At 36.3% G+C, this 23,847-nt stretch overlaps 1 protein-coding gene across 1 annotated transcript in view; it reads right to left on the minus strand.

The window, feature by feature from the left end:
- The window catches only part of ADAMTS20 (ADAM metallopeptidase with thrombospondin type 1 motif 20), a 211,085-nt gene that overhangs the window by 79,589 nt on the left and 107,649 nt on the right, over positions 1-23,847 (minus strand). The window contains 12 exon segments of the mRNA XM_031650426.1: positions 1,191-1,367; positions 2,977-3,138; positions 3,904-4,194; positions 4,298-4,462; positions 11,472-11,579; positions 12,202-12,321; positions 13,190-13,354; positions 14,202-14,366; positions 14,511-14,721; positions 16,101-16,227; positions 21,166-21,295; positions 21,443-21,615. Coding sequence (XP_031506286.1) covers positions 1,191-1,367; positions 2,977-3,138; positions 3,904-4,194; positions 4,298-4,462; positions 11,472-11,579; positions 12,202-12,321; positions 13,190-13,354; positions 14,202-14,366; positions 14,511-14,721; positions 16,101-16,227; positions 21,166-21,295; positions 21,443-21,615 — 1,994 coding nt within the window.

Consider the following 23,847-nt stretch of genomic DNA (forward strand, 5'->3'; position numbering starts at 1 on the left):
TCACAAACAAAGCTTATGAGTTTTGTCTATGGCTCCAATAAAAACTCAGAAAACTAAAATATTCCCAAACCACAGTAACTCCACAAAGTGGGAGAAATGCATAATCATATAAATTATTACATAAATTAAACTTTTGCATGACATATGTAAAAAACTGTAAACAAGTTACGCTGTGGAAGTAAATTTCTCTACTTTTTAAAACATAATATTTTCACATTTCCAAACAAAATAGTAAGTCAGATAATGACAAAACACAAGTTTTAAAGAATACTATTTGGCTTTTGGATCAGTTATGGATATCAACAGATGAAAGCCACACATAATTATATGCTTAAACAAGACACAGCCTTAATTTGCCATTTTTACAAGCACAACGTCAACATTATATATAAATGTAAATAATATAATATTCCTGATTAATTGACAGCAAACCAAAGATAAAATGGAGAAAAATATTTCCATTAGAACAGTGGTATGGTCCAAAGTTCACATATTAAAAAATAAATATATAAAATACCATTATATATGGTACACTACTTGAAATTAAATGGATTCCTCTTCCAAATATCAAATTTCAAAACACAAACCAAGAGGGTCAATGATCTACTCTACAAAGAAATCAGAGAAGATAAAGTGTATGCATTCCACAATTTATAAAGAGAATAAATTAAAGCAAAAGAGACAAAATAAAGCAAAACAAAACAAAAAAGAATAAGAATATTATCATACCATACACAGCATGGAATACCATGCAGCCATAATAAGGAATGGTATCATGTCCTTTGCAGGGACATGGATAGAATTGGATGCCATTATCCTCAGCAAACTAATAAAGGAACAGAAAGCCAAACACTGCATGTTCTCACTTATAAGTGGGAGCTGAATGATGAGAACACATGGCCACATGATGGGGAACAACACGCTGAGGCCTGTTGGGGAAGGAGTGTGGGGGCCAGGGAAAACATCAGAAAGAATAGCTAATGGATGCTGGGCTTAATACCTAGGTGATGGGATAATCTGTGCAGCAAACCACCATGGCCCACATTTACCTATGTAACAAACTTGCACATCCTGCACATGTACCCCTGAATGTAAAATAAAAGTTGAGGAAAAGAAAAAAAATGAACTTTCCCTCACTCAGACTCAAACTTTAAAGTATGACATGTTAACAAGCAAGAATACTATCATACCGATGTCCATGGTTCCTGATGCCATGACACATCAGCAGGGCAAGCATGCATATGACACTGTATTACACTAGGTGGCTTGTTTACGATTTCACAGTTGTGATCTTCTAATATTTGGCCATTGGGAAATTGACATATTACAAGTCTTGATTTTATTCCTCCTCCACATGTTTGTGAACACTAAAAACAAGAATAGGAAAATTCAAAACTATGTGGTTTTAAAGAGAATAATGTATTGCTTCATTCAATGTTTAAACATAATCAGTAATTATGTTTACTCTAGTAATGTTACTTTAGTAATGGTAGAGTTTAAGTTTATAATTACTTCATAATTATCAACATTTCTCCCTAGATAAAAAAAAATCAAAGTTTCAATTCCATGACTTTAAAAGTTGACTAGATTTTGAGGATTAGTATCATAATATATTTCAATAAGATATCCAGGACCTGTAAGATAATGTTGGCAGGTCAAGCCAAAATCAAAATTTATTTATCTAAGTAATGAGCATTAAGTACATAATGTATAATATCCAATCAACAGGTTACTAAGTAACCATGAAAGCTATTAATAATAAGGTATGTCTAATTTTATAAACATGAAATGTTCAGTATATATAATATAAAAACAGCAAGTAATAAAACAGCTGTATAATATGAACCAATTTCTAAAACTCATGTAGAACAAAAGCCTGGCAAGAAATATACCAAATTTTGTTAAAAGTTTGTATTTATATTTGGACATATAATTTGAATTTTCAAAACGAGTGCACGCAAACTCAGAAACAGAGGTTACTTTCGTTTTGGAAAATAGTAAAAGTGTATCTTAAAAATGTGCTTGATATGTATTAGCACCTGGTCTGAGTGTACTTTAAAAACATGGCTTCAAACTCCCAGTGAACAGAAATTATGTGCTAAAAATCATTAAGCAAAAATATTTGATTAATTTAATTAGGTCATTCATTTTAATTTTCCAAAGCTAATAGAAATACTGGCTTCTTGTTTGTTGCCATTCCACATTATGAAGGACGTTAGTATTAAAAGTGACTTTAAAAAATTATCTTTTTATTTCCAGTGCCTAGAGAGTGCAAGTGCATGAAGCAAGTGCTCAATAACTGACAACTATCTGGCTTAAAGAAAAAGATTTGTCAAATGCATAACTTAGTAATAGGATTAAACATTGTTTATATTTTATTCTAGTTTTCTATTTTTATATCAACCTAATTGTCTAAGAAATTAGGAGAATAAACCAATTTTAGAAAGATACTAGTAGTTCAAAGACATATTGCCTAGCATATTAGATTCTGTTGAAAAATCTAGAATATGCATTTTTTGAATCATGAATGAGTGACCTAAACCATGACAGAACATCTATTAAAAGAACATGGCTTAATTACTCAATTAAAAAAAAAAATCTAGTCAGCAGAATCACTTGAGGCCAGGAGTTCGAGACCAGCCTGGGCAACATGGTGAAATTCCCATCTCTATTAAAAATAAAAAAAATAGCCAGGCATGGTGGCACACACCTGTAGCCTTAGCTACTTGGGAGGTTGAGGTGGGAAGAGTGCTTGAGCCCAGGAGGTGGAGGTTGCAGTGAGTCGAGACCACAATACTGCATTCCAGCCTGGGCAACAGAGTGAGACTCTGTCTCAAAAAAAAAACAAAAACAAAAACAAAAAACTTTTTCTACATAGTATAGTGAAATAAGGTGATCAAACAGTATAGGATGCTTTTTACTTTTGGTCTTCAGAGATGTAATAATCTCACAAGTTTAGAAAATACTATGACTTACTTCTCCCCAATTTCCGTAGTTCCACTGTGGACAAGGCCCTGGACCACAGTGCTGTAACTCTGGAGGCTTGGAGGTTGCATCGCAGTAACTAGCACTTTGTCCATTTTCATCCTGGCAGACCACAGCCCTACGCTGAAGTCCTCCAGAACAACTGCTAGAGCACTGACAAGAATAAAACACAAAATATGCACAAACTCCGGATTCCACATCATTAATTTACATGGTAAAAAAAAAAATCAGCATTGACTCAATCAAAATCAAACTCTACATTAGAATCTCCTTCATTGGAATCACAATTTGAATTGAGAAATCTGTCAGAACACTTTTGTTTTACTGGGAGCTTCATTAGAATTTGTTGATGAAAAGGTGGGACTTTCAAGTTTGCATTAGGAAACAATTTTCACTTTTATCATAAGTGTTAAGTAAAAAATTGAAGTTTTGAGGTCTCACTAGGAATGAATAAAAGACAGCATTAAATTACTTAACTTTACACTGGTGTTTTTCTTCATTTTGTATTATTAATCTCATGTACAATATGAACTATAATTATACCATGTGTAGTTTGTCATGATTTTATACCAGCTTATTATATTGCTATCATAATACTTTTGGGGTCTAGGTTTATTCATAAACATTTATAGTCATACCCCTTAAAGGGTTTTCTTTTGTTTTTATTATAATGAATTCTAATCAGATTGTTTTACAGTACATTCCTCTGTAATCATAATAACATTTTAGTGCATAATTCAATAAGAACCCTAGCATTTGTAACAAGCATCAAAAATGCTTAATCCTTTTAATATTTAAACTATTGATCTTCAAATAAATTTAGCATTTAAAGTACTGATGGCATCATATACATACCTGTTAAAAGGATATAATATAACAAAATTATAGAATTAATATAATCCAATAAAAATGGCTTACTGATCCCCACGGTCCGGTTCTCCACTGGTTTCCTCTGACTGATGGATGGACCACCTGATTTTCATCATCTTCAAGTTTGTGAGTTAATGGCAAATTCGTGCTTAGATAATAGCTTGGTTGCACAGCAGAACTAGGAAAGTGGCTGTGTGCAGGCGGGCAGGCTGCTAGGCTACATTCCTGTTCCATCAAGGGGCGAACTTCAGGATCACAGTAATTCTCATCAATTGGCTGATGGTAGTTCATGCATAAAACTTGTCGAGTTGTTTTTCCATAGCCACAGGAAGCTGAACACTGATCAAAAATTTAGCCAAGGGTAATATACAACATTAATTTATATTCAGTATCAAACATATTTAAATTTTTCATTTTCTTTTGTTCTCATAAGAATACTTACGGGTGACCAATCCCCTGCTTGCCACTCTCCACAAGGGGTAAAACAGTCCCATATTTCAGCAGGTTGGGGTAAGTGGGCACAATATGATTCATCTGCTATTCTATCAAGAGCATCACGACAGCTTACATAGCGGGCTTGAGTACCTCTTCCACAAGATACGGAGCACTTTTTAAGAAATCAAATTGTATCCAGGCATTACACATGTATCCAGTACATCACCCATGTCCCTTATACATAGCTGTTACTCACATTTCTAAAACATCCAGTTTCTTGAGAAAATTTAAATTATTATAGATAGTATCACCTGACATCACTTCTGAGTCAAATAAAGATGGGGTACTAAATATTCCAATCAGTTTAGATCATAAATTTCACAAATAATGTACAATAATTCAATAATACATAAATATAATGATTTAAAATGATGCTTAGTTATTTGCTAAAATTAAGATACTGAAAATATTTTAGGTATGAGAATCTTACAATATCAATAAAAATAATTTTGATATCTAACATCTGTTACTAAGTAACAGATACATATAATTCCATAATTAAAATACTCTGAGAACATGTGAAGCTTAAAAACACATATTCTATAAGATTTTAGCAACGTATACTCCACATATATGAAAGCTTTCCATGTAGAAAAACAACATGAAAATGTTTGTAGTTTAAATAAAAACTGATAAAGCCTAATACTATATCTGCTTCTCATAACAATCTGTGACATAATTATTATTATTATTCCCATTTTGAAGATTAGAAAATAGACTCAGATGGGTCCCTGAGCAAGTTGGCCGAATAGGAACAGCTCCAGCCTCCAGCTCCCAAAGCAAGCGACATGGAAGATGGACAATTTCTGCATTTTCAACTGAGGTACCAGGTTCATCTCACTGGGGAGTGCCAGACAAGCGGTGCTGGTCAGCTGGTGCAGCCTGATCAGCAAGAGCTGAAGCAGGGCTAGGCATCCCCTCACCTGGGAAGCGCAAGGGGGAAGGGAATCCCTTTTCCTAACCAAGGGAAACTAAGACACACAACACGTGGAAAATCGGGTAACTCCCACCCTAATACTGTGCTTTACCAAGGGTCTTAGCAAATGGCACACTAGGAGATTATATCCCACACCTGGCCCGGAGGGTCCCATGCCCACGGAGGCTCCCTCATTGCTAGCACAACAGTCTGAGATCTACCTGCAAGGCAGCAGCAAGACTGGGGGAGGGGCACCCTCCATTGCTGAGGCTTAAGTAAGTAAACAAAGACACCAGGAAGCTCGAACTGGGTGGAGCCCACCACAGCTCAAAGAGGCCTGCCTGCCTCTGTAGACTCCACCTCTGGGGACAGGGCATAGCTAAACAAAAAGCAGTAGAAACCTCTGCAGATGCAAATGACACTGACAGCTTTGAAGAGAGCAGTGGGTCTCCCAGCACGGAGGTTGAGATCTGAGAACGGACAGACTGCATGCTCAAGTGGGTCCCTGACCCTTGAGTAACCTTACTGGGAGACATCCCCCACTAGGTGCAGACTGACACTTCACACCTCACATGGCTGGGCACACCACTGAAACGAAGTTTCCAGAGCAAGAATCAGACAGCAACACTTACTGTTCAGCAATATTTTATCTTTTGCAGCCTCTGCTGCTGATAGCCAGGCAAACAGGGTCTGGAGTAGACCTCAAGCAAACTCCAACAGACCTGCAGCTGAGAGTCCTGACTGTTAGAAGGAAAACTAACAAACAGAAAGGACACCCACACCAAAATCCCATCAGTACGTCACCATCATCAAAGACCAAAGGCAGAAAAAACCACAAAGATGGGGAAAAAGCAGTGCAGAAAAGCTGGAAATTCAAAAAATCAGAGCACATCTCCGCCTGCAAAGGAATACAACTCATCGCCAGCAACGGATCAAAGATGGACGGAGAATGACTTTGACGAGTTGACAGAAGAAGGCTTCAGTTGATCAAACTTCTCAGAGCTAAAGGAGGAACTATGTACCCAGTGTAAAGAAACTAAAAATCTTGAATAAAGAATGGAAGAATGGATAACTAGAATAATCAATGCAGAGAAGGCCATAAACGAACTGATAGAGATAAAAACCATGACACGAGAATTACGTGACAAATGCACAAGCTTCAGTAACCAGCTCGATCAACTGGAAGAAAGAGTATCAATGATTGAAGATCGAATGAATGAAATGAAGTGAGAAGAGAAGTCTAGAGAAAAAAGAGGAAAAAGAAATGAACAAAGCCTCCAAGAAATAGGGGATTATGTGAAAAAACCAAATCTACGTCTGATTGGGGTGCCTGAAAGTGAGGGGGAAAATGGAACCAAGTTGGAAAACACTCTGCAGGATATCATCCAGGAGAACTTCCCCAACCTAGCAAGGCAGGCCAACATTTAAATTCAGGAAGTACAGAGAACACCACAAAGATACTCCTCAAGAAGACCAACTCCAAGACACATAATTGTCAGATTCACCAAAGTTGAAATGAAGGAAAAACTGTTAAGGGCAGCCAGAGAGAAAGGTCGGGTTACACACAAAGGGAAGCCCATCAGACTAACAGCAGATCTCTTGGCAGAAACTCTACAGCCAGAAGAGAGTGGGGGCCAATATTCAACATTCTTAAAGAAAAGAATTTTCAACCCAGAATTTCATATCTAGCCAAACTAAGTTTCATAAGTGAAGGAGAAATAAAATTCTTTACAGACAAGCAAATGTTTAGAGATTTTGTCACCACTAGGCCTGCCCTACAACAGACCCTGAAGGAATCATTAAACACGGAAAGGCACAACCAGTGCCAGTCATTGCAAAAACATGGCAAAACGTAAAGACCATCGATGCTAGGAAGAAACTGCATCAACTAACGAGCAAAATAACCAGCTAATATCACAATGATAGGATCAAGTTCACACATAACAATATTAACCTTAAATGTAAATGGACTAAATGGTCCAATTAAAAGATATAGACTGGCAAATTGGATAGAGTCAAGACCCATCAGTTTGCTGTATTCAGGAGACCCATCTCACATGCAGAGACACACATAGGCTCAAAATAAAGGGATGGAGGAAGATCTACCAAGCAAATGGAAAACAAAATAAAGCAGTGGTTGCAATCCTAGTCTCTGATAAAACAGACTTTAAACCATCAAAGATCAAAAGAGACAAAGAAGGCCATTACATAATGGTAAAGGGATCAATTCAACAGGAAGAGCTAACTATCCTAAATATATATGCACCCAATACAGGAGCACCCAGATTCATAAAGCAAGTCCTTAGACACTTACAAAGAGACTTAGACTCCCATACAATAATAATGGGAGACAGCAACACCCCACTGTCAACATTAGACAGATCAACGAGACAGAAAGTTAACAAGAATATGCAGGAATTGAACTCAACTCTGCACCAAGCGGACCTAATAGACATCTACAGAACTCTCCACCCCAAATCAACAGAATATACATTCTTCTCAGCACCACATCACACTTATTCCAAAATTGACCACATAGTTGGAAGTAAAGCACTCCTCACCAAATAGAAAAGAACAAAAATTATAACAAACTGTCTCTCAGACCACAGTGCAATCAAACTGGAACTCAGGACTAAGAAACTCAATCAAAACCGCTCAACTACATGGAAACTGAACAGCTTACTCCTGAATGACTACTGGGTACATAACGAAATGAAGGCAGAAATGAAGATGTTCTTTGAAACCAATGAGAACAAAGATACAACATACCAGAATCTCTGGGACACATTTAAAGCAGTGTGTAGAGGGAAATTTATAGCACTAAATGCCTACAAGAGAAAGCTGGAAAGATCTAAAATTGACACTCTAATGTCACAATTAAAAGAACTAGAGAAGCAAGAACAAACACATTCAAAAGCTAGCAGAAGGCAATAAATAACTAAGATCAGAGCAGAACTGAAGGAGACAGAGACACAAAAAACCCTCCAAAAAATCAATGAATCCAGGAGCTGGTTTTTTGAAAAGATCAACAAAATTGATAGACCACTAGCAAGACTAATAAAGAAGAAAAGAGAGAAGAATCAAATAGACACATAAAAAGTGATAAAGGGGATATCACCACCAACCCCACAGAAATACAAACTACCATCAGAGAATACTATAAACACCTCTATGCAAATAAATTAGAAAACCTAGAAGAAATGGATAATTTCTTGGACACTTACACTCTTCCAAGACTAAACCAGGAAGAAGTTGAATCCCTGAATATACCAATAGCAGGCTCTGAAATTGAGGAAATAATTAATAGCCTACCAACCAAAAAGAGTCCAGGACCAGATGCATTCACAGCTGAATTCTACCAGAGGTACAAGGAGGAGCTGGCACCATTCCTTCTGAAACTATTCCAATCAATAGAAAAAGAGGCAATCCTCCCTAACTCATTTTATGAGGCCAACATCATCCTGATACCAAAGCCTGGCAGAGACACAACCAAAAAAGAGAATTTTAGACCAATATCCCTGATGAACATCGATGCAAAAATCCTCAATAAAATACTGGCAAGCCGAATCCAGCAGCACATCAAAAAGCTTATCCACGATGATCAAGTGGGCTTCATCCCTGGGATGCAAGGCTGGCTCAACATACGCAAATCAATAAACGTAATCCAGCATATAAACAGAACCAAAGACAAAAACCACATGATTATCTCAATAGATGCAGAAAAGGTTTTGACAAAATTCAACAGCCCACATGCTAAAAACTCTCAATAAATTCAGTATTGATGGAACGTATCTCAAAATAATAAGAGCTACTTATGACAAACCCACAGCCAATATCATACTGAATGGGCAAAAACTGGAAGCATTCCCTTTGAAAACTGGCACAAGACAGGGATGCCCTCTCTCACCACTCCTATTCAACATAGTGTTGGAAGTTCTGGCTAGGGCAATCAGGCAAGAGAAAGAAATCAAGGGTATTCAGTTAGGAAAAGAAGAAGTCAAATTGTCCCTGTTTGCAGATGACATGATTGTATATTTAGAAAACCCCATTGTCTCAGCCCAAAATCTCCTTAAGCTGATAAGCAACTTCAGCGAAGTCTCAGGATACAAAATCAATGTGCAAAAATCACAAGCATTCTTATACACCAGTAACAGACAAACAGAGAGCCAAATCATAAATGAACTCCCATTCACAATAGCTTCAAAGAGAATAAAATACCTAGGAATCCAACTTACAAGGGATGTAAAGGACCTCTTCAAGGAGAACTACAAACCACTGCTCAGTGAACTAAAAGAGGACACAAACAAATGGAAGAACATACCATGCTTATGGATAGGAAGAATCAATATTGAGAAAATGGCCATACTGCCCAAGGTAATTTATAAATTCAATGCCATCCCCATCAAGCTACCAATGACTTTCTTCACAGAATTGGAAAAAACTGCTTATAAAGTTCATATGGAACCAAAAAAGAGCCCACATTGCCAAGACAATCCTAAGTCAAAAGAACAAAGCTGGAGGCATCATGCTACCTGACTTCAAACTATACTACAAGGCTACAGTAACCAAAACAGCACGGTACTGGTACCAAAACAGAGATATACACCAATGGAACAGAACAGAGTCCTCAGAAATAATACCACACATCTACAACCATCTGATCTTTGACAAACCTGAGAGAAACAAGAAATGGGGAAAGGATTCCCTATTTAATAAATGGTGCTGGGAAAATTGGCTAGCCATAAGTGGAAAGCTGAAACTGGATCCTTTCCTTACTTCTTATACGAAAATTAATTCAAGATGGATTAGAGACTTAAATGTTAGACCTAATATAATAAAAACCCTAGAAGAAAACCTAGGTAATATCATTCAGGATATAGGCACGGGCAAGGACTTCATGTCTAAAACACCAAAAGCAACGGCAACAAAAGCCAAAATTGACAAATGGGATCTAATTAAACTAAAGAGCTTCTGCACAGCAAAAGAAACTACCATCAGAGTGAACACGCAGCCTACAGAATGGGAGAAAATTTTTGCAATCCACTCATCTGACAAAGGGCTAATATCCAGAACCTACAAAGAACTCAAACAAATTTGCAAGAAAAAAACAAACAACCCTATCAAAAAGTGGGCAAAGAATATGAACAGACATTTCTCAAAAGAAGACATTCACACAGCCAACAGACACATGAAAAAATGCTCATCATCACTGACCATCAGAGAAATGCAAATCAAAAACACAATGAGATACCATCTCACACCAGTTAGAATGGTGACCATTAAAAAGTCAGGAAACAACAGGTGCTGGAGAGGATGTGGAGAAATAGGAACACTTTTACACTCTTGGTGGGAATGTAACCTAGTTCAACCATTGTGGAAAACAGTATGGCGATTTCTCAAGGATCTAGAACTGGAAATACTGTATGACCCAGCCATCCCATTACTGGGTATATACCCAAAGGATTATAAATCATGCTGCTATAAAGACACATGCACACGTATGTTTACTGCGGCGCTATTCACAATAGCAAAGACTTGAAATCAACCCAAATATCCATCAGTGACAGACTGGATTAAGAAAATGTGGCACATATACACCATGGAATACTATGCAGCCATAAAAAAGGATGAGTTTGTGTCCTTTGTAGGGACATGGGTGCAGCTGGAAACCATCATTCTCAGCAAACTGCTGCAAGAACAGAAAACCAAAGATTGCATGTTCTCACTCATAGGTGGGAATTGAACAATGAGATCACTTGGACACAAGAAGGGGAACATCACACACCGGGGCCTATTGTGGGGAGGGGGAAAGGGGGAGGGATGGCATTGGGAGTTATACCTGATGTAAATGACGAGTTGATGCGTGCTGAGGAGTTGATGGGTGCAGCACACCAACATGGCACAAGTATACATACGTAACAAACCTGCACGTTGTGCACATGTACTCTAGAACTTATAGTATAATAATAAAAAAAAAGAAAATAGACTCAGAGAACTTCAATTTCTTGTACAGAGACAGAGAGTTCTTGAAAGGCAAAGGACTTAGCCATTAATTCCTAATTCTAAACCCTATACTTCTTCGATACCATCAAAATACCTGAGAATAAATGTATACATTAATTTGTGAAATCTCTAGCAACCATTTTGTTGATGTCTAAAAGCCTCCATAATAGAAACACTGTATCTATTAAAGAAATTCACTTACTGGGGTCCAAGAACCATGTCGCCATTGTGCCATCTTTTCTACGAGAGCAGTTGGTAATGAAGTGGTCTTAAGTTTAGAAATAAATGGGCAAGGTGTAAGTACACAGTTCTGTTCAGAAGAAAAATGGATATCGTAAAACATTAATTAATGACTGATTTGTATAAAATCTAATACTTCATTTCTTCTGTATGTCTCAAGAACAGTTCTATACTAAATTACAAATTGGTAATATGAATGTTTTCATCTTCAAAAGCACTAACTACAGTATTGTCAAGTGTCCGTAGTGGATAATGACTGAATCCTAAAGTTTGGACCATTCTGTCTGATGGCTGAAAAGGAAAAGAGCATCAGTCCTTTAAAAATACTGCTCAGCTGAAACATTCTGAATGGACACAGAACTCTACCTTAAAAAGCACAATATACTTTAGGAGTTCACGATATTTATAATAATAGATATACTCCTTCTTCAGTTCAAAGAATTGAAATTCACAAGTTAAATGAGTGAGCCCTCAGCAGATAAGGAGTAAAAAAAAAAATTTCATTAATAAAGCTACAAAGCTGGCAAAAACAAGAACAACAAATTCTGTTTTTTTTCCCTCTCTCTCTCACATACACATTTTTAAGGCATACAAGTTTAAGTGGAAAAAAATAAGTAAAGAAATAATTGTAACACATCAACAATGTTTCTGTCTCGTAAATCTTTTTGTTTGTAAACCATGATTCTTTTTACCTGTCTGTCGCTGGGGCGACTAGCTTCATGGCATTCTGTGTCTTCTAGCACTGCACTAACTAGCTCATTGACACATTTAACATCTCGCATCTGATACCCATGTCCACATGTGGTTGTGCACTGAAAGAAGAATATAAATAGATATTTAAAAAACATTGTTTTCCAAAAGTTACACAAACTTCTATTTTCTTAACGAATATCCTGTTAATAATATACTTCCAATAATCTTTTTATCAGTCCTTTATTTCAGATTTAAGACTTAAAAAGAGCAAAGTCAATAAATATGCATATTTATTCAAATTTAGTAAATGCCAATCAAATATCGAAGTTAACCAAACTGTACAACAATTAATGTATCCTAAAAAGTTGTCATATAAAAATATAAATAGAGGCCTGATATTTTAGAAACAGTCAATATGATTTAAGGAAACTAAATACTTTTCAAACACCACCTAGTGTTTGCATGTCACTTAATATACTAAGTAAATTTTAAAGAGACAAAGAAGGAACAGCATATGATAAAGTTAAAGGGAAAATGAGAGAAGGCTTCCTGTCAATTGTGGCAACCTATGCAGAATAATAAGCTACTCCATCCTCATCCAGCCTGATCATTGCTCATCCTGCAGACTCCTAGCTGCCTGTTCAGCAAAACATCTAAACAATGCCTATCCTAAAAACAATAAAGATATCAATGCAGACACAGAGATGAAAATATTTATAATCTAAATAAAGCTGATAAAAGCATAAAGTCTGTAGCATTTTGGTTAACAAAAGGGAGTTCAAAAGCAAAGCTGAAATATTTATTACAGCAAAATTAGCAGTACTGTCAACATGTTACACATAAAGGTTCACATTTCAGGGTTGTTGTTTTTTTAATAAATCAAGCCAAATTCCATTGCACCCACTAAGGGAGGAGTAAATATAACACAACTTTTGTGTTATTCTGTAAAGATAGATCAAATTAGAAAAACCCGTATCATATACTCACAGGACCCCATGGTCCTACTTGCCAGGAAGCACATGTATGAAGTTCACATGGACTCAGAGATTCAGGTTTGGTACTTGAGTTACAGAAGCCATCACTCAAGTGATCTTCATTCAGCTGACACCATACTTGCCGCTGCTTTATTCCTTTACCACATGTAACAAGGCACTGTAAGAATACAACTGATCATTATTTATTTGTAGCATTAGTCAACACAAATGCCTTAAAATGATGCAACGATCAATTTGCATAGGAAAATACAGTTGAAAAACCATTACCAAATGCATTTTCCCTCACTGCTCCAGAAATATTCACTGGGTAAAATCAGCCTGCCCCTAACTTCTGCTGCTAATTCCCACTGAAACATCCATTTATCCTAGAAACAAAGGTGCAAAACTAACCTTAGAATAAGTATTCATCCCAGGCTGCTGTGGACCCTGGCACTTTCTTATGCAAAGGCTTATAGATTAAATATCAGTTAGTGTTATTGCTAGTCAGATATTGTAAATAGTATAATGACAAACTATCTTGTACATTTCTTTTTCTTTTTTTTTTTTTTTTGAGACAGAGTCTCACGCTGTCACCCATGCTGGAGTGCAGTGGCCAATCTCAGCTTACTGCAGTCTCTGCTCACTGATACCTCCACCTCCCAGACTCAAGCAATCCTCCCACCTTAGCCTCCTGAGTAGCTGGGTCCTCCCACCTTAGCCTCCCGAGTAGCTGGGACCACAGGTGTGTGTCACCACACCCAACTAAGTTTCACTATGCTGCTCAGGCTGGTCTCGAACATCTGAGCTCAAGCAATCTTCCCACCTCAGCTTCCCAAAGTGCTGGTATTCCAGGCATGAGGCACTGTGTGCCTGGTCTGTCTTGTAAATTTCTGATTGCCTTGATAATAGTTATTTACAAAATGATGAAATAAATTTAAGCACTTTTAAATTTTGTAAAGTCTTAGATTACAAAGCTGTACTAACACCATATTTTAATAGTTCCAAACCTCATGTGTTTAATGTACCTCGCTCCATTCACTAGCAGCCCAACTGGGACAGGAAAATTCATTGCAATTCTCTCTCGTCACTCGGGACAGTTCTTCGCATTCATTGTCAGCAAGACGATGGCCAAAGTTATTCATACAATAAGATTCTCGAGACCTTTCCCCTCCTCCACAACTCCTGGAACACTGATTTAAAAAAAAAAAAAAAAAAAAAAGTGGTAACTAATGGAAAAAAATCAGATTTTCAACAAAACTGTACTTTAGAGTAACATAAATATGTAATTAGAAAAAAAAGGGGCAACATTTTTTAAGCAATCATTTTTATTGTACCTGAGACCATTCTGAAAAATGCCATCTTGTGAAGACACAGTTACCACGGCATAGTTCTCGGGTAGGAGGTTTAAGTTGGTCACCACAGTAGTGGTCATCCACTTGAACAGTCTGTCCTTTATGAATGGAATACTTCATGCAATGGATGTCCAAGGTTCTATATCCTTGACCACATTGGGTTGAACATTCACTTTTGCCAGTAACATGCCACCTTGAAAAAAGATGTTATTATACTTAGGAGGTATATTACATAATTAAAAACAGGTTCAAAGACACTCATGCATTCAGTTTTTAAAATTCTAAGAGTTGATGGACAAATCACCAGGAAGCCAGCATTGTACTACTGACCTCATGCCAGCATTTAGTGGCAGCTTTGGAGGTGCATCCAAGGAACCCCAGGCTTCCTCAAAAACCTTTGAAAACAACTGGTTTAGATCATGATTACCCAATGACTTAGCAGCAGATTTAAGACAATAACTGCATATATCTGACTCCCAATCAGGTAGTTTCTCCCTATGCAATCCCTCTATAAGTATTTTGATTTTATGACCAGGGAATGTCTAGGAATTTGACTACATTGATAAAAATGAAGCATTTAAAAAGTTAACTAGTTTTTGTAAAGTACACCACACTTTCTCATTAATTCATGTAATCTATATTTAGACATGTTTCCAGGGAAAACATGTTTTCCACAAGTAAAAATGTTAGTTATAGCCAAATTATCCCAATTGTAGTCTAGCATTCATCAATGTGAGGGCACCCAAATAACAAAGCACAGAATTCACGAAATTCATTTTCATCCCTAATTGCATTTCAAGAATTTCACTGTGCTTCCTTTTACTACTATGTAGTGGATTCAACTTACACAGGCAGTTCTACTACTGTGCTTTTGCTGTGTCGTCAAACATCATCATAAATATATAGAAATTCTCATCAAGTGAAAGAGGTTCTGGCCATACCTGAATGTTAAAAGGTACCTGCTACAATGCTGAAAATAAATGTATAAATATGATAGATGGACTCATTGTATACCATGTCACTCCAAGATCCATCACGTGCACACACACACACACACACACACACACAAAAACCCAAATAACAAGAAATTTAAATTAGAAGTATAAACTTCCTGTCATGATCTAGGATCAATTTCCCTGAAGTTTAATGGACAAAATACTGATAGAATATCAAGGAAATCAATCAATTTGATTTCTCCAATTCCCAAACTTCAGAAGTTTACTGGTTCATTAATTCAGTGGAAAATAACGAATCATGCTACAAAATTTACTGTTTCAGACCTTTAAATCATCCGATTACAATTTACTTGTATTTATTTACAGACAACATTGCAACCTTTTTCTACACAAAATGTTGAGGCCTATATACTGGTATTCAGAAAACACTATGAATGAAAATTCAAATCAACTATGTACTGAGTTTTACTATAAATTAGTGAGCCTGAAATTTTTTCATGGCAGGGCAGATGATGAGTAATAATTATATGTCCACTCTGTGTCAGTCACTGTGTTAGACATTTTAATCTTAGCTCACTTATTAATCTGGTTATATTACATATTGTTTCTCTTTTACCTTAGTTCACAGTCTGTATTGCAACTTTGAGTAACAAATGATGGAAGTGGCAATTGGTCACATTTTTGATCAGACACAACACTATGATCACTCTTATGTATGCAAGTTATTTTTCTTCGCTGAAGACCTTGGCCAAAGTCAAATGAAAATAAAAAACGAAAGAAAAATTCACAGTTAGATGTTCCATAATTATGTAATTCTGCTAATAGCTTAAAGGAGCCAGCTAAGCAAGTAAAAATTTCCAATGCAACATACAGGATATACCAGTATATTAATCTAGTGAGGAATGACTTTTTATAATAAGTAAGCTGAATCCTGAATGACTGAGGAGTTTGCTTAATGAAGAGATGTACAGAAGATGGGACAGGCATTGGAATAAAAAGAAATTCACTACAGTGGGATAGAGTGGTTGTTGGTGAATAATTGAGTAGCTGAGGACAATGCTGTTGCTATACAGTACACTATCGTACTGTCATCCATCAGCTACCTCAGCTACTCCCCTTTCCCTGCAAGAGGATTACACATCTCTATTGCTACAATGTTATAGTAGCTTCCTGTAGGAGAAGAACTCTTTCCTGTCCATCGGCATCAGGCTTTTTATCAACTGACTGAAAAGGAATATGACCTATTCCAGTCCCACCCAGCTCTCTTTCCTTTTTCCCTCTGCCTCCAGAACATCATTTCCCAGATAGAACTGATCTTTCTGCCTGGAAACATGAAAGAAAAAGGCATAGATGACAAAAAGATCAGTGTTTGTCACCGGTTGTGGGGGAAGGAAGGAAGAATAAATAGATGAAGCACAAGAGATTTTTAGGGCAGTGAAACTACTATGTATGATATTATATTGGTGAATACATGTCATTATACATTTGTCAAACCCAGAGAATTTTCAACACAAATAGTAAACTCTAATGTAAACTATCAAGTTTAGTTAACAATAATGCATCAAAATTGGCTCATCAATTGTACAAATGTGCCACACTAATGCAAGATGTTAATAATAGAGGAGTGTGGGGGAGAATGGCAGAGGGAAGATGGATAAATATGCAAACTTTCTGTACTTTCTACTCAATTTTTCAGTAAACCTGTAACTTCTCTAAAAAAATAAAGTCTATTGAAAAAAAAAAAAAAAAAACATGGACACAGATACCAACTTGGAGTAGAGCCATAGCAAATTAGCAGCCAAAACATGATATGAGCAATAAATAAACCTTTATTGTTCCAAGCCATTAAGATTTGGTGGTTGTTTGCATGCAGGATAACTACAGCAAAAGCAAACTAAGAGAAGCAGTCATAACTGACCAGACTCATTTGAACTTTATGCTTTCTGCAATAAGGAGACAGTAAAGAGTTTAAGCAGTCAGTGACATGAACAAATTTCTGTTTTATCAAAGTTCAACTTTGTGCTTCCACTTAACTAAACATGATCATATATGTTATCTTTGCTCCTTCCTAAATATCTTTTGAAATAACTATGAGAAATTCTGAAAAGGCACAAACCTAAAAGAACAAAAAAAGAAAAGAAAAAAGAAACAGCAAGAAAAGGAAATTTTGAATATGAAAAGTAGATGGAAATAACTATTTAACAGAACCAAGGAAGATGAAACCTAAGCCTGCAAAGTGGGAAAGTAAATCACAAACAAATCATTCATGACACAGAACCCAAGAAAGGCCCAGGAATGGAAAATAGCAGGTTCCTCTGACAGAGTGAATGTGTGAGGGGTAGGCCTGAAATAATAAAGAATTAATTGAAAATTATTTAAAAAGAACGGTTAGACTACTAGCTTCCTCGTTGAGAGCAGCACTGTTCAATGAAAGCAGAATGTGAATCACATCTGGAACTTTATATTTTCTAGTAGTCACGTTAAAAAAAAAAAACAGCTAAATTAATTTTCGTAACCTTCATGTTTAGCCCCAAATATATAAAATATGATCATTTGAACATATCAATATAAAATTATTAATAATATATTTTACATTCTTTTTTCATTCTAAGACTTCCAGATTTAATATGTATTTAACACTTATAGCACATTTCAATAGATTAGCCACATGTGACTACTGGCTACCATATTGCACAGCATAGCTCTAGAAAAAGTAAATTTGAGGGCATAAGACACAGCTGAGAAAAGGTGGGAACACACTCTACTGAAACAAGGTGGCTAAGTAAAGTTCCCTACACTTAATGATGTGATCCCAGCCCATTCAGCTCGCAATCTCCTGCTGGCACCATGCCAACTTCTGTTATCCCGCAGCACCCTCATGACAATCAGAAGATGAGAGAATTCCTCTCTTGCAGGACTGTTTAACTCAAGAAAAAAGATCAACTGACAATAACATTTGAGACTTCTCTCCAATGACATAAGAGAGGGCTACTTAATGACCAAGTTACTCTATAATGAAACTTCTAGTTAACTTGTGTGACCCACAGAGGACTTTCAATCAGAATGTTAGTACTTTTAAAATATGAACAAACAGCACAAGATCAGTAGACATTTTAGGAAAGCCTCTAACACACACGAAAAAGGTAAAATAAACAAAAACAAAATAGAACTAGGATGAAACACGTGTAAGTGAGGGAGCAGAAGAAAACTTAAGGACTATGATTAATACACTCAGAGATATGATAGAAGGCAGTACATTCATAAAACCAAAGCAAGATGTTATGAGAAGAAACATTAAGAAAACAATGAAATTGAGAGAATAAATTAGAAAATTAATAGCAGTTTAGGAATGTGAACACCCAAATAATACTAGTTTCCCAAAGATAAAAGAGAAAAGTTAATGTGAGGAAGTAATCTAAGATCATGATAAAATTTATCAAGACAAAGATTTATATTTCTAAATTGGAATGGCATCTTAATTACCTAGAAAAATAGATGAGAAAAAAACCCAAATCAATGCACATTGTCCTGAAATTTCATACCACTAGAATTAAAGAGAGGATCCACAAAACTTCCAGAATACAACATGCCATGTACAAGCACAGGAAATCGGAAAACAAGCCAGAAAACAAGGCTTTCAAAATTCTAAAGAAAAACAATCTCTATTTATACCAGTTGAACTACTGATCGAGCATGAGAATATAGTTATGCCATTTTCAGATATGAAAGGTCTCAAAAATCTAGTTTTCTTCTGAAGAAAATACTGAGGAATGTGTTCCACCCAATGAAAGAAGTAAATCAAAAAGAGGGATTGATAGGATTTAGAAAATAGGGAATTTAACACAGAATACCGAAGAGAATTCCCAGGACAACAACGAAGGGAAATCTCAAGATGACAGTCATTAAACAAGCCTAAAAAGCAACATGAACAAATTAGAGAAAAGAGGGCCACAGTAGCCAGAGGTAAAGAAAAAGTGAAGGAAAAATCAAGTTGATAGATTCTATAATATGCTTGAAAATATTAAGACAAAATGTGTAGTTCTGACAAAAAGTTTAAGGACCGGTAACTTTCAGTACACAGAAACAAACAAAACGGAGGGAATTTAACTTTAACTTTAGAGAAACTAAAAAAATTACACAAAAAAAGGGAACATAATCATAGTCCACTATGTGGTAAAAGAAATAAGTTGCTTTTCCCCTGCACGTGATTGTTTAAGAGAACTCTCCTGCTTCGGACTCCCAAATCATCTCTCACCACGTTTGTCCAAACTTCCATTTTGAATCTTGTTATTCTTGGTGTGTTCACCGCATTTTAAAATGTTCTTTCATTCTCCTGTTGCTGGAATTTCTCCTTCTAACTCCCTATATCCATGGTCACAGACGAGTTTACCCACTCAAGTTGAAATGCTGATCCCAGCTTCCCAAATTCCAATTCTCTTCTAAAAGCATATGCAGGACCTTTCTGTCGAAATAAATTCTTCCTTCTATGTTAACCGAAGCTCTGTGTTTTCTACTCTAGCATTTATACCAGTCTATCTCGCATCATATCCTTGTATCTCTCCAATGAGACACTGCTAAAACAGGAACAATTGTTCCCATGAATTCATTCTGGGAAGCACTGTCTAGATGCCGCAGGACCAAGATTGTGCCTCTTCTTGAATAGGGCACCACAGTTCCTTTGGCACCTCGCCAGGTCAGATGGTAGACTGTTCTTTACATTCTCACCATCTTTTGTCATTGACTCTGGCTGCGTGCTTTCTATGATAAGCTCATCTCCACATGGTTCTGAGCTTCCTTTGCCCTGACCCACTCATGCCCTAATTCCCAAACTGTTTCTCTATTCTTCGTGAAAACTTTTCTTCCATTCTATACAAAATTCTCTCTCATCAGCTTCAATCTCCTCAAAAACTGTTCCCTCCACCTTTTCTGAGGTCCACACTGTGCATATCTATAGTACTGTATTTACCATTTTATTAATAAATTAACATATATATCCATGCACCTGTTTCAAGCACTAGAATAAAACCTGAATGCAGAATTGGGATAATCTGAATGTATTCCCTCAATAAATACTTACTGCATTGAACATAATATTACACAATTAAATATTCATAATTACAGACTGCAGACTCTAGTCTTCCCACTTTTTTCCCCTACTACAAATTGCCCTGCTGTTCCTACTCTGCTCCTTTTCTCACTCTATTTCTTTCCATTTTTCATGCCATCTACACAATTATACTTTCTAGTGGTCAGGGAAAGAAAATAAAAAGATGAAAGAATGTTTGCTATCTCAACAATAAAAGAGGAAGCCAGGTTGTTGAGAAAGACTGTGTGGAGATGAGTGGAAGAAAACGCAGCTATTTCACCAGGAAGCAGGATATATATAAGTTAGAGAAACTTTCTGTGGCTGTGAAAAAGAGAACGAGAATGGGAAAGTAAAAGAACAGTAACAGACAGAGAAGGGTGAAAAGAGTAACATTAAATAATGCTGTTAAGTGTAAGAAACAGAAAGAATTAGTGAAAAAAGTAGAAAGGAAAACAAGATTGAAAACCTTTATATGTCAGTGTGGGATATGTGTATGGACAGTGGGGAGGAGTCCATAGGAAGCAAAGACTCAAAAGTACACAAAATGATGACAGAATGCAGTCAATCTTTCGTCCCTTATTGAATGCCAGCGTACCTTGACACATTTTGGTACAGCCTTCCCATGGTCCATAGGGGTCCCATGTGAACAGCTCGCTCCGCTCTTCCAAAGGGATATTGAAGGAATAATGTACATCAGGGTTGTATAAATTACCCACACATAACACCTCAATAAGAATACAAAAGAACGTACAATTAATTCATTAAAAAATATTCTTAAGATATCATTTTATATTTGATAACGTTAAGCACTTAACCAGTAGTTTACTAATATAATTAAATTTAAGTGTTATTATTGATGACTGAGAATTTACCTGCAAAATAAGTTCTTTCTCTTGTCGATTAGTACTATTAATTCTTTCAACTGAGTTGTTTGATCCACTGTATTCAATAACAGTTCTTGTTCCTTGCACATTGACTTCTTTCTTTGATCTACTTAGAACAAAATTTCCATTGAAAAGAAAATTCCCTTCAGCGTCAGATAATGCTGTAAAAGAATAATGAAATAGTAACACCAATCAACAATACAGAAAATACTTGTTTAACTTTTTTTTTCTTTTTTTTTTTTTTTTGAGATGGAGTCTTGCTCTGTCTCCCAGGCTGGAGTGCAGTGGCACGATATCGGCTCACTGCAACCTCCACCTCTTGGGTTCAAGCAATTCTCCTGCCTCAGCCTCCCTAGCAGCTGGGATTACAGGCACGCACCACCACGCCCAGCTAATTTTTGTATTTTTAGTAGAGACGGGTTTTCGCCATGTTGGCCAGGCTGGTCTCGAACTCCTGACCTCAAGTGATCCACCCGCCTCGGCCTCTCAAGTGCTAGGATTACAGGCGTGAGCAACCGAGCCTGGACTTGTTTAACTTTTAAAGTTCAAATCTTTTTTTGAAATTAAAGAATGCAAATATAAATTAATGTTGAGGAAATAAACTTTATTTTACTATAATGTGGGATTTTATCAATAAGTTGGGTAACTTTAGCACATCAGCCAAAGATATTAAAATAAGTTCACTCTATACATTTATATCTCAGATGGTCATCTTCTTTCATGAGGCATGTAGCTTCAGAACAAGAAGTGGGAAAGCAGAAAGAAGTCATGACCCCAGCAGACAGATTAGTTCAATCATCCTGGTCATCAATGGTAGGGAAAGAAGGAGCAGCCAGACTGCTGCATCATTCCATTTAGCCTATCTTAGAAAAAAGGTACAAAGCTTTAAAACTCTAGGGTCAACATTCTAGGAGGCCATGCAATGACTATGCCATTCTCTATACAAACGTCTAGATCTTTCATAGAAAAGCCCTGTATCCCTGTTAATACATATGTGGATATCTGCTTTTCAGAATAATACTCCTATTTCCCTCTCTGTTCATGTCCCCTTCTTGTTCTCTTTTTCCCAGTGACAGACATTAATATATGCCTATAGAATATGCATATGTGTGCATTTATTTATATGTTATATATACAAATAGACAATTATATAGTATGTATTAGAAATGCTATTTTTTAAATATAAAATTACATGTCACCCACAATCATGCAGTAGTAAAAAGAAATGAATGTGGAGTTAAAACAATGGATTTAAGTTTAAGTTGTTGCAATTAATGTTTATGTAATCTTGGATAAACCTCATACTCAGTTTCCTAAACTGCCTAATAGAAATAATAAAAATTTCTATTTCAGCCTTTTAGTCAAGATCAAGTTTGAAAAATGTTTCTAGGCATGTGAACTGTAAAGTACTGTGCTATTTATTTTTAATTTTCAAGAGGATGTGTAATATCTAAAATTTTACACTACAAGAACCCCCATATTAATCAAATACTTTTTTGCTTGCTTTACTTAAGTTATACTTTTCAGTGGAAGAATAACCTTTTCGGAAAACATTTGTTTGGCATTCCAGGAAACCTCACCGAAAGCACACAATTATCTATGGCTAAACTTTCTAATATAAATACAACACCCCTCTGAAAAAGCAATATTTAAGGGATTATTGGAAAATAAATTTGGTATTTCTGTGTATATGTAGACTAGTATAACTGTCTTTATGAATTACACTGAATTCAGTGAGGAAGAAACAAAGTTCTATATTTAGTCTGTGACATAGAAATTCCTCTATTTAAGAATCTGTGCTTTATCAGATGTGGCTAGGTCTATTTAAGGGATTATTGGTTCTGTTAAACCTAAGGGAGATAAACAAAACCTTACTGGCTTAGAAAAAAAAAAGAAGAACTACACATTTCACTACTTTTAGTTACCGAACTTCATAAATATAAATGTTTTAAAAATTCCTTCTATTGACATCACACGTCTATTTTACTCACTTCGACCTAGACTTTGATATTTCCATTTGTAATTCTCTCAAAAAGTATACTGATACTTTATTGGTGAGCATTTCTTTCTTTTTTTTTTTTTCTTTTTTTTTTTTGAGACAGAGTTTTGCTCTTGTTGCCCAGGCTGGAGTGTAATGGCACAATATCAGCTCACTGCAACCTCCACCCCCTGGATTCAAGCGATTCTCCTGCCTCAACCTCCCGAGTAGCTGGGATTACAGGCACCTGCCACCATGCCTGGCTAATTTTTGTACTTTTAGTAGAGACGGTGTTTTGCCATGTTGGTCAGGCTGGTCTCGAACTCCTGACCTCAGGTAATCCGCCTGCCTTGACCTCCCAAAGTGCTGGGATTACAGGCGTGAACCACCATGCACGGCCAACATTTCTAATTTT

The sequence above is a fragment of the Papio anubis genome, chromosome 9 (genome assembly GCF_008728515.1).
Source record: "Papio anubis isolate 15944 chromosome 9, Panubis1.0, whole genome shotgun sequence".
NCBI classification, from domain to species: Eukaryota; Metazoa; Chordata; class Mammalia; order Primates; family Cercopithecidae; genus Papio; species Papio anubis.